This window comes from Lolium perenne, chromosome 6, assembly GCF_019359855.2.
Source record: "Lolium perenne isolate Kyuss_39 chromosome 6, Kyuss_2.0, whole genome shotgun sequence".
In the NCBI taxonomy this organism is placed as follows: domain Eukaryota; kingdom Viridiplantae; phylum Streptophyta; class Magnoliopsida; order Poales; family Poaceae; genus Lolium; species Lolium perenne.
The window spans coordinates 202,842,461-202,852,693 of NC_067249.2; the positions used below are offsets into that span (position 1 = coordinate 202,842,461).

The 10,233-nt window shown below is 42.6% G+C and overlaps 2 protein-coding genes across 3 annotated transcripts; one reads left to right on the forward strand and one right to left on the reverse strand.

Annotated features, from left to right (window-relative positions):
* Positions 1–500: 500 nt before the first annotated feature.
* LOC127306360 (probable amino acid permease 7) lies at positions 501–3,612 on the forward strand. Of its 2 annotated transcripts, XM_051336976.2 has the most exons (7): positions 501–640; positions 709–864; positions 1,166–1,408; positions 1,746–1,839; positions 2,371–2,600; positions 2,717–2,850; positions 2,920–3,612. In XM_051336976.2, exons 2-7 carry the CDS (start codon positions 738–740, stop codon positions 3,526–3,528), a joined length of 1,437 nt encoding a protein of 478 aa, XP_051192936.1. In that variant the 5' UTR covers positions 501–640; positions 709–737; the 3' UTR covers positions 3,529–3,612. The 2 variants fall into 2 exon arrangements, with proteins under 2 accessions (XP_051192936.1, XP_051192935.1); XM_051336975.2 differs by having other exon boundaries at positions 513–864.
* Positions 3,613–3,780: 168 nt separating this feature from the next.
* Positions 3,781–8,389, reverse strand: LOC127306361 (ADP-ribosylation factor GTPase-activating protein AGD12). The gene is made up of 9 exons (XM_051336977.2): positions 8,194–8,389; positions 6,940–7,041; positions 6,613–6,697; positions 6,144–6,219; positions 5,836–5,999; positions 5,628–5,757; positions 5,337–5,453; positions 5,161–5,256; positions 3,781–4,385 (listed from the first exon to the last, which is right to left on the reverse strand). The coding sequence occupies exons 2-9, from the start codon at positions 6,989–6,991 to the stop codon at positions 4,107–4,109; spliced, it is 999 nt and encodes a 332-aa protein (XP_051192937.1). The 5' UTR covers positions 6,992–7,041; positions 8,194–8,389; the 3' UTR covers positions 3,781–4,106.
* Between the last annotated feature and the right edge of the window lie 1,844 nt (positions 8,390–10,233).

The window sequence follows — 10,233 nt, forward strand, 5'->3', positions numbered from 1 at the left end:
GACGATAGAGGATCAAGCGGGGCCTTGTGCCCCGGCCACTGCCATCATCGGCTCACCAACTAACTCTAGAGATAGTGCCGCATGCTTGTTCTCCGGCAGTCGCCTCTGTCATCTTCCGCCAGCCCATCTTTAGGTTGTAGATCGAAGCAAAGACACTCGGCAAACCTGCTATTAACGCCACCATGATGCCAAATAGTGCCGCCACCCTTTGAGCGGCAATCATCGCGTTCTTCTCCCGTTGTCTAGTTTGTAGTTGTCATGTGGTAGCTTCGAATATTTTGATGTATGCTTTTATCATATCTTTGTTAAATAAAATACAAAAAAAGACCGGATCTTAACCTCTATTCCAGAAAAAATAAAAATAAAAAGCTACCGGCCATTGTGCAACAAGCAACATATGTGACAGTACCTACCTGCGGTCCACGAGCTGATCTGGTGAACTCTGGATTGCGACAGCGCCCTTGTTGTTTGTACATTTCCACTACCAAACGAAGCAATCAACTTAACATTAAATTGACGGCGATTTTGCGTGTCTATAGACCTTCCATTTTGTGTGATCCAAATGCTCTCGACTGAGAGACTGCTATATTATTACAGCGGATCTGGTGACAGAAGAATCTTCATGTTCTCTGTCTTGCGGGTGAATCTTTATGTTCTTTATATGAAGCTGACATGGACTAGCCTATTCTCTTTGACAATCATTACAAGGAGGAAAAATTAAAGAGAAGAGAGACGCCATGGGAGGGGGAGGAGGAGGAGGAGGAGGAGGAGGAGGAGGAGGCGATCGCCAAACAGAGCCGTTGCTCGAGAAGCTCTCGGAGCCCTCTTACAATTCGTCTGAGGAGCATCTAGTTCAAAGAACCGGTAAGTCATCCCAGCATCGTATGGGCTAATCTATCACAGCAGATTATATGTCTTTTTTCTTCCCTAATCTATCATAAGCTATGTACCATGTGCCTCCTTCCAAGTTCCAAATCCCCTCATCTCTGAAACTTCTGGTCAGTGACTTGAATTCAGTAGGTTCTTCGTTGTGTTAAGGTTGGAGTTGGAGAATATATGATTCGGCTCCGCGTGAATCACCGATCGCTTGCTTGCACAAACGGGCTAGTCAATTTGCTTCAGCCGGAAAATTTTGATTGATTCGCGGAGTTTTCTCGATGGACAGGCACGATATGGACGGCGATGGCGCACATCGTCACGGCGGTGATAGGCTCCGGCGTTCTGTCGCTGGCGTGGAGCGTGGCCCAGCTCGGCTGGGTCGCCGGCCCTGCGGCCATCGTGCTGTTCGCTGGGGTGACCGCAGTGCAATCCTCGCTGCTCGCTGACTGCTACATTTCTCGCGACCCGGACGAGCGCGGCGTCTTCGTCAGGAACAAGTCTTACGTGCAAGCCGTGCGGTTCTACCTAGGTGATCATTGCTGTCCCTCAATTTCAACCCATCCTTTTCTCTAGATGTTTTATCATTTCTTTTCAGAAAAGAAAGGTTGTACCTCGATCGATCGCAGTTGTGACTAGTCGATTAGTTTCCATGTCGTAGTCAAGCTAGAGGTCGCTATATATATAGGCGAGTACTTGTGTAACACAATAGAATACGTAAAAAACTACTGAGTCTGATAAGAATCGCCATACTGATTTGTATTATTATCATGTGTAGGACTGTAGGAGTACTTTATTAGACAGAATTAATTGTGTATTTATATTATTGGTCCTGACACTGGTAATACGCACGACATGCTCAATTGCAGGTGAGAAGAGTCGCTTGTTTTGCGTGTTTTTCCTTAGCGTCAACTTGTTTGGGAGCGGTGTGGTGTATACTCTCACCTCGGCCACTAGTATGAGGTGAATTTTCTCAGGTTCTCAGCCTTATTAGTTGCACGGCACCTATAAGATATGCTAGAAGAATACTCAAGTGGGATCCTGCCAATGTTCCATTTCTGGTTCATTTGGAAAATTCTATATTAAATTTTGATCTAGAACTTTGCACTCATAATTCCTAAATAAACTAAAAGTGAGATATTATTGCTATCTGGATCCCACTCACATCTCTACGAACTAATGTCTGGACTAGTGAGTGCTGGACCAAAGGAAGAATCAAATCAAAGTCATAGTCATATGCATGCATTGACCTTTTTTTGCGAATGATATGCATTGATCTTGGTGTCCACGGAATTTATTCTTGGCTAGGCCGAAAGAGATAACCACGGTTTGAATCCGATTGTTGCTAAATTGACAGATGTGAGTGCGAATTTTTTTAGCGCATTTTAGACAATTATCTTCCCTAGCTACTAGTATGTGCGACATGCATGTGCTCCTGTAATTAAAACTCACATTTTGTAGCAAGAAAACACAGTCTCTAGATTTAATTTTCAGGGCCATTCAGAAAGCGAACTGCTACCACCGTGAAGGCCATGACACTGCCTCATGCTCCACCGCCGGTGGGGGGTCAGATGTCTACTACATGCTCGTGTTTGGCCTCGCGCAAGTGGTTCTGTCGCAGATACCGGACTTCCACAACATGGCATGGCTTTCCGTCTTCGCCGCCGTCATGTCCTTCTCCTACTCCTTCATCGGCTTTGGCCTCGGTGCCGCCAAAGTGATCGGTATGTGATGTAATCAGCACAATGCAATAGCTCGCGTGAAACCCATGATCTCATGGTTTGCATTGGTAAAAGTCATGTGTCCATTCCTTACTGGTTGATTCCTCGATCTCTCCCAGAAAATGGAGTGATCGAGGGGGGAATAGGTGGCATTGCCCTGGCATCCCCGATGCAGAAGGTGTGGCGCGTCGCGCAGGCCCTTGGGGACATCGCCTACGCCTATCCTTACACGTTGGCGCTGCTAGAGATCCAGGTGAGCACTGAGTGATGTGATTGTGTCCATGAGACCCGACACAATTTGAATGTAATGAGTATCAAACAGGACACCCTCAGGTCACCGCCGGCTGAGAGCGAGACGATGAAGACGGCGTCGAGGGGTAGCATCGTGGTCACCACCTTCCTATACCTCGGGTGCGGGTGCCTCGGCTACGCGGCGTTCGGCGACGCCACCCCAGGGAACCTCCTCACCGGGTTCAGCTTCTACGAGCCCTACTGGCTCGTCGGCCTCGCCAACCTCTCCGTCGTCCTCCACCTCCTCGGCGGCTACCAGGTGTACGGCCAGCCGGCGTTCGCGCTCGCGGAGAGGCGGTTCGGCACCGGCGCCGGCGTCTTGGACGTGGAGGTGCCGCTGCTTGGCCGGAGGCGCGTGAGCCTGTTCAGGCTGTGCTATCGCACGGCGTACGTGGCAGCGACCACGACGGTGGCGGTGTGGTTCCCCTACTTCAACCAAGTGGTCGGGCTGATCGGCGCCTTCAGCTTCTGGCCCAAGGTCATTCACTTCCCCGTGGAGATGTACATCGTGCAGGCCAAGGTGGCGCCGTGGACCGCGCAGTGGCTTGCCATCCGGTCCTTCAGTGCCGCCTGCCTGATCGTGTGCACCTTCGCCTCCCTTGGCTCCGCCGTGGGGGTGTTCGGATCCAAGAGAAGCTAGACAAAATCCTGCAACCGAAGAATGTACACACATATGCAAGTGTACATAAGCAAAGTAAATTATTTGTTCTCAGTTAAAACCTTCGATACTGATGCAAGTTCCAGTTTCAAGTGCACCAGCATCTTCAGCTAAACAGGACAACACAATTCACGCACATGGAGCACTTCAGCAGTTCAAACTTGTAGTTGACTAAATGGGCAAGCAAAAATTGAATAAGGAAAAAAGCATACGCAAGGAAGAACCGGTGTGACATTAGCGACAGTACATCAACAGCTTTATCTTCATCTCTGCTCAATACTTGCATCCTTTTAATGTAACAATACAACAAGTTGAGTCACACGGAGCACTCGGTACTGGCACGGTTTAAGCAACCTCAGTACACCTCAGTACAGAACTGTCAAATAAATCGCGAGTATATCCAACAAACTACAACAACACATTGTACAGTCTTCATTTTTACAAATTTCAGCCACGAGAAAAGCTAAGCTTCAGTAACTAGATAGGCTTTGAAGCCGTCCAGCATGAATTGCAAAAATTGATGCGTTTGGAGTGAACTTTGACGGGGATAGTGAGATATATTAATCTAGACGAGCCCATTCCAGTTCTAACTCCATCTCACCTGATTCTACATTCTGCAGCTTTAGGAACACTTCCTGTTTTACCCTTCCCGAAGCGATATTGACAATGCTGTCGTTCAACAGGCAATTGTCTTTGGTCATGAACCACCTTCCGATCTGCATGTCCGCATGACGTGAAGGATCTCCAAAGGCCATGGCAGCTGTGATCATTGGTTGGAGATCTATCTCTGCTTCCCCCATGATATCGTCAGCAGAGAAAGTATCATGGTCATACACTTCCTGGAAATAGGAAGATTCTATGTTATTTGGACGGAATAAAAAAACAGAAGCAATACCTTGTCTGCTTTGTCATTGAGCACAAGGACTATCCGGTTTTATAAAAAAAAAGCTTCTCTCCCGTATTTGTGTACTTTTATGGTGAACTATCATTTTACGCATCAATAAATTTCTAAAGAACTATAAGGTGTACCATTATAAGCTCTTCAGCGCGTGTGCATGTTGCCATACCAGCCCATTGGCACACATGAAGTTTCTTATGGACAAAGTACAATTGAATATATGAATCTCTATGCTTTCACTACAAAGAAATTTCAAGAACAATGATGATGCTGATAAAATGAACGTCATCACGAAATCATCTCTTTCTCTTGTAGTTGGTTCATAATCTGCATTAAGGAACCTCTCCATAACTGATACTGATGCAAGTAACAGTTGTCGGCAAAATATGCTGTGTTATTCACTTGAAACTGGGAATGGTTGATGTGATTGAGAAACCTGTTTACGAAACTCCCTTTAATTTTGCACTATTTAAGTACTGACAATTAAGTAGGTTCGCATTTATTTAACCATGTTTACATATAACTGAAATTAGGCAAATACCAGTAAGCAAGGTTGTTTTTATATAACTAAATCAGGAAAATAACAGTAAGCAAGTTTTGCAGTTCTTTTTTGCAAAAACAAAATTATTAATAACTTGAATGCACATATTACATGAGTTTCCTATGGAGAGAAGCAAAAGAAATTGTAGGGAGCAAATAGTTAGTATTGAGCTTACAAGTTTTAAAGGTCCAAAATTTCGAGGAACTTTTAGTTCAAGGACTTCATTCCATACAGGGTTGAGGTCACTCGCTTTAACTGTTGTCTGAGCCTTCTGCATTTAAACCAGTAGTTCAATGTGTTCAGCAATAGGTCAGTATAGCAATATATGTATAAGATGAAACAAAATTATACCTGCTCTCCGAGAGTTAAAACAACATAAGGATCACTTGTTAGCATATCTCTGACAGCCAACTGACTACCTTTTACCACTGTAATGTTTAGTTGCCCAACAAAATCTCTTGTATCTTCCTGTGACCATTTGCAAGGGTAAGGTTGATTGGCTGGTTAACTAAAATTATGCAGTTTCAATCAAATACGCTCCATTGCACTTGCTATGCAGCAATTTTCGGCAAAAAAAAGATAGAACTAAATAAATCTCTACTATTTGTATCATATCATCTATGTTTCAGCAAGACAACTTACCGGGACACGCTTCCTTGAAGCGCTAGAGAAACTGCTATCTACACTCTTCACAGAATTGGTAGATTCGAAACCTGCCTTTGACGTAATGCGCAAACTTGGCTTCAGAAAATCTTGTGTTTCATATTTGGCTCTGTGTATCAACAAGATACAAGATTAGTACTGAAATTGTGATGACATTACAGAGTATATGAAATGGAGCAATAACCACCTTATAAATTGGGTACGATATTCCATTGGTGAGTCTTGTTTAGGTTTAGGGTAGTCTTTTGGAAGAAATGCCTCATAAATTGAATTGGCATACGAGTTTCCACCAACCTCAACCATGGAGTCAATATCACTATCAGACCAATCATCCAAAGTCACAGACAAAATCTGATGTGAAGAACAGATGGAAGAATGAAGGTGAATTGAAGGTGTCAGTCCCAGGAAAAAAAATTAGTTCCAATCTAAGCATTATCGGCAGAATTATTTCGAAGAACTGGAAGTGAAAAGAAATATATTGGTATTAACAATTACATTTGAAATGTCTGGTCCAAGGGCCCTGTGGACATCTCCGCATTTTAAGCAAAGAAATACTCCAATATTAGAAGACCTGAAATGCACAGTAAATGAGCCTTATGTAAAGACATGACGTTAAAATAGAAACAATGCAAAACCAAATCAAAAGTTCCTAAGTTGCTTCAGTGTGCTGGCATTGTATTATGCAGTAGGGGTATGATTTATGAACTACATGCATGTCACATAATAAATCTATTGTACTCCCTCTGTCCCATAAAGGATGTCTTAGATTTGTCCAATTTTGGTTGCAACCAAAACTGGACAAATCTAAGACATCCTTTATGGGACGGAGGGAATACAATATATCTGTAAAATGAAGAATCATTCTGTAACAAGGACATACAAAACATCTCTCTTCTGAAATGGAAAATATGGTTAAGTGTTCGTACAGAAATAATCCCTTAATGTGTGTAACAAAGACACTTACGCCCATTTGGGATCAGGTGCACTACAATCAGCACATACTCGATTGTCGCTTTTTAGCATAAGATCCTTCAACTTTCGTGCTTTGCCTGCAAATTGTAAAGAGTTATTGGAGAACTTGCATATGATAATCAACACCTGCTATGATTACAAAATTATATACTCCCTCCATCTCAAGAAACTTGTCTGAAATTTGTCAAAATTTAGATGTATCTAGATGCTATTTAGTGTCTAGATACATCCGAATTTTGAAAAATCTCAGACAGCTTTCATGGGATGGAGGGAGTATGATATATGGTATCCAATGTAGTAGCTAGAATATGTTATGCACCTATGACAGGCTTGGTTGACTTGATGGGTTGGTACCGATTAGCAGTACTCATCTTTGAAGTGAGCCTCGGATAACTTAAAACAGCAATACAAATTTTTATACCTGCACAAAACATAGAAGAAAGTTTCAATGATCAAACTTGGAAGGAAAATAAATGTTACAGTAACTGTCAAAAGGCATTTTCAAGTTCAGATACGACGATCACTCTAGTTACCGCCATAATTTTATCATGCACGAAAAGTCAGATTCCAGGCCCTCCCCAAAATATAAGCGCCTACTTGTTGTCATAAAAATTGAAGCATATAAGATAGTCGGTTTTTGGGTCGTAACACAGTTGGGAATTTTGGAAACCAAGCTCACAGAGTCTATTCATCAAATTTCTTCCATGTATTCCTCGATTTTGGCAAAAACAGAACTAGCTTATAAAACCTACAAATTTGCAACTCAAGAAAATAAGCCCTAAGAAAAAGATGGTATGTAGGCTAGCTTGCAGATAGGTGGCTCCATAGTACTCATCTGCCTAACATAACCTGTTGCAGGCTCTGCTCCCGATAACCCATGGCTAAAATGAGAGCGATTCCAGGAAACTAAGGGTGAAAACAGAGTGAAAACAAGAGCATGAAAAAACAGTAGAATGGCTTAAGACAAATCGATCATTTCAGCAACCGCAAACTGAACAATAGATCTTTGTAAGAAAAGTGGATTTGTCGCCCATCTCTATCAATTGTAGGGTTGTGCTTGGCAGCGTGTATGAGTGGTATGCATTTGTAGTGGTGTATCCGTGTATGGATCTCCAAATCGCACGAAACAAAAAAGATATGAGATGATTCGCACAACGGGAAGGAACAGGGGATTCACGGAGGCAAGTCAATATGCTGCTCATCAATCATTCCATAATCCATATACCAAACAAATTGGAGCTGAGATCTTCGTGATCTACCGCCTGGAGCTCCCAATCGAAAGGGGCCGCTGATTCATGTTCCATTCGAGACGAAATGGACAACGGATCAGAAGTCAAAGGCCTGCAGGGAGGGGGACAAATCAAGCAGCCATGCCACCATACGGGACACGGTCACACGTACCGGATCAAGCAATCAAATGGGCCATGGCGAACGAATCGCAGCGGCGCGACGGCACCGCGGCACATTCTCTACCAATCGGATCAAGAGGCTAATGACATCAGGGGCATGATTACAGCCAAATCAACCAATCATCAACGGGCCAACGGCGAGGTAGAGGCGGGAGGAAACCAACCGGACGGGGTGGAGCGGCGGCGCTCACGGCGGGGGGAGGGCGGCGAGGGCGGGTACCGCCGGCGGCTCCGGGGCGGGTGAGGTCGCCGGCGGCGGTGGAGCGATTGCCCCCCGGCTTCGTCGCGCTGGCTCGCTGGCTATGGTCGCGCAAACGAAGCACGGTGGCGGGGGGAATCAGGTGGGATTGGGTAATGGAGATGCCTTGTAAATATTATTCTCCAAGTGCGCATTTTCGGAAAGTCTTTTCTTTCACACGGTGAATTGGTGGCCACGGTGGACCGGCACTACAGATCCCCGTCAAACCAGATTTCTAATGCACGATAGTAAAACGAAACATCCCAAAATTCAGTGCAAAATATGATTTGTATGCACAAAATTCAGTACAAAGTATGATTGTATCCACACCATTGTTTTTATCGTAGTACTAGAGCAGAGAACACCGTCGGTGTTTTGTCGGTTCCCCTCATCTCTAACGACTTTCATGTTACACAAAGGTGTAGGAACCATTGACAAATCTTTATGGTTCATATTCCCTCTATTCAAAAATAAGTGTGTATATAGATTTTTCAAGATAAATTATAAAGTATAGTTAAAATACATTTGAAATATGTAAACCAACATCTCACTCCTCTTTAATTTTTTGAGCTCCAATGAGTTAAGTACATGTAGAAAACAAGAAGAATATGTGCTAAATATTATTGGGTTTGAATTTCGCGCGATGAGAGGGAATCGGTGTTTGCTACTTTAATGTGCATTAGAAAGATAGAAGTACACTCTTACTCTTTTGTGGATAAAATTTAAAGCTATACGTCCACTTATTTAAGGATGGAGTGAGTATATATTAAGTTTCTAACGTGCCATTTTATTGTTATCAGTTGGCTAGACTAAGAAACCATTATAAGAAAATATTTGAGGAAAGGATTGGCTATGGCAACATGCTCAACAACTTGGATGATAACCACAAAGCAATGATGTGTGATGTTTGTATGATTTTTCGAGAATCAGGTGTTCCACTGAGAGAAATAAGATGACAGCAAAACTATATACATATATGATGTTTTAAGGACACTTTATCTTAAAGAAAATTTCCCCTCCGATCCATATTAGTTGGTTCTGATAGGGATGTATCTACATACATACTACCTCTATCCCAAAGTCTAAGGCTTATATTATTTTTAGAAAGTCAAACTATATCAAATTTGACTCACCTTTTGCCAAAAATCATTAACATGCAAAATACAAAACTAATATCATTAGATATATAATGTAATATATTTTTGTATGATATCTACATTGTTGATCTAAAGTTTTGATCGAACTTTACTTGGTTTGACTTTTAAAAAATAAACCTTAAGATTTGCGATTGAGGTAGTATTAGTTATAATACATCCATGTTAATCAAGTAATATAAATCGAAGGGAGTACAAAAATGTACACCTTAAATCTTATGGGTCAAAGATTTTTCATTTTTCATTATGTTAACACTTCCATTCCCACTGTTGGCGTTAACTTGTAAGGCCCGCAAACACTATGAATAAAATTTTGTCCATCATTTTAAGCAATGAAGTGCGGTCATATTGTAGAAAGTCAGATTCTAATTTGAAGTAAGTTTACAAAAAGAGAAGGTTTTATTAGATGAAACATCCAGAGCTTACAAACTTGAAAAAATAAAGTACTCCCTCCGTCCTATGGAATTTGTCTGAGGTTTGTTAAAATTTAAATGTATCTAGATGCTATTTAGTATCTGAGAGTGCATTTTGTAGATACATTCGAATGTAGACAAATTTCAAACAACTTTCATGAAACCAAGGGAGTACGTGGTCTCGACAAATTGGTGCAGAAATTAACTCTTCCACTATTTTGAGATCGCCTGCCGGCACTTTAGCCACAGCCTAGACAACAAGTAAGTTAGTTAAAAAAGTGTGTCTTACGGCACTGTTATCCAGCTACACGCCACCGGGACGCGGCCGGCCTGCATTCAACGTCCGAAGCGGTCGCCTCTGTTTCGGAGTTCTGAAAAGGAAAATCTAGGGTCATACGC

What these genes read in the sequence shown, in the direction of transcription:
- LOC127306360 (XM_051336976.2), top strand. Translation starts at nt 738, where the DNA reads ATGGGAGGGGGAGGAGGAGGAGGAGGAGGAGGAGGAGGAGGAGGCGAT. An exon ending in CGGTGCCGCCAAAGTGATCG is followed by an intron (nt 2,601 to 2,716) that starts GTATGTGATGTA and finishes GATCTCTCCCAG; the next exon opens with AAAATGGAGTGATCGAGGGG. An exon ending in TGGCGCTGCTAGAGATCCAG is followed by an intron (nt 2,851 to 2,919) that starts GTGAGCACTGAG and finishes AGTATCAAACAG; the next exon opens with GACACCCTCAGGTCACCGCC.
- LOC127306361 (XM_051336977.2), bottom strand. Translation starts at nt 6,991, where the DNA reads ATGAGTACTGCTAATCGGTACCAACCCATCAAGTCAACCAAGCCTGTC. An exon ending in GTCAACCAAGCCTGTCATAG is followed by an intron (nt 6,698 to 6,939) that starts GTGCATAACATA and finishes TACAATTTGCAG; the next exon opens with GCAAAGCACGAAAGTTGAAG. An exon ending in GCACCTGATCCCAAATGGGC is followed by an intron (nt 6,220 to 6,612) that starts GTAAGTGTCTTT and finishes TGTGCATTTCAG; the next exon opens with GTCTTCTAATATTGGAGTAT.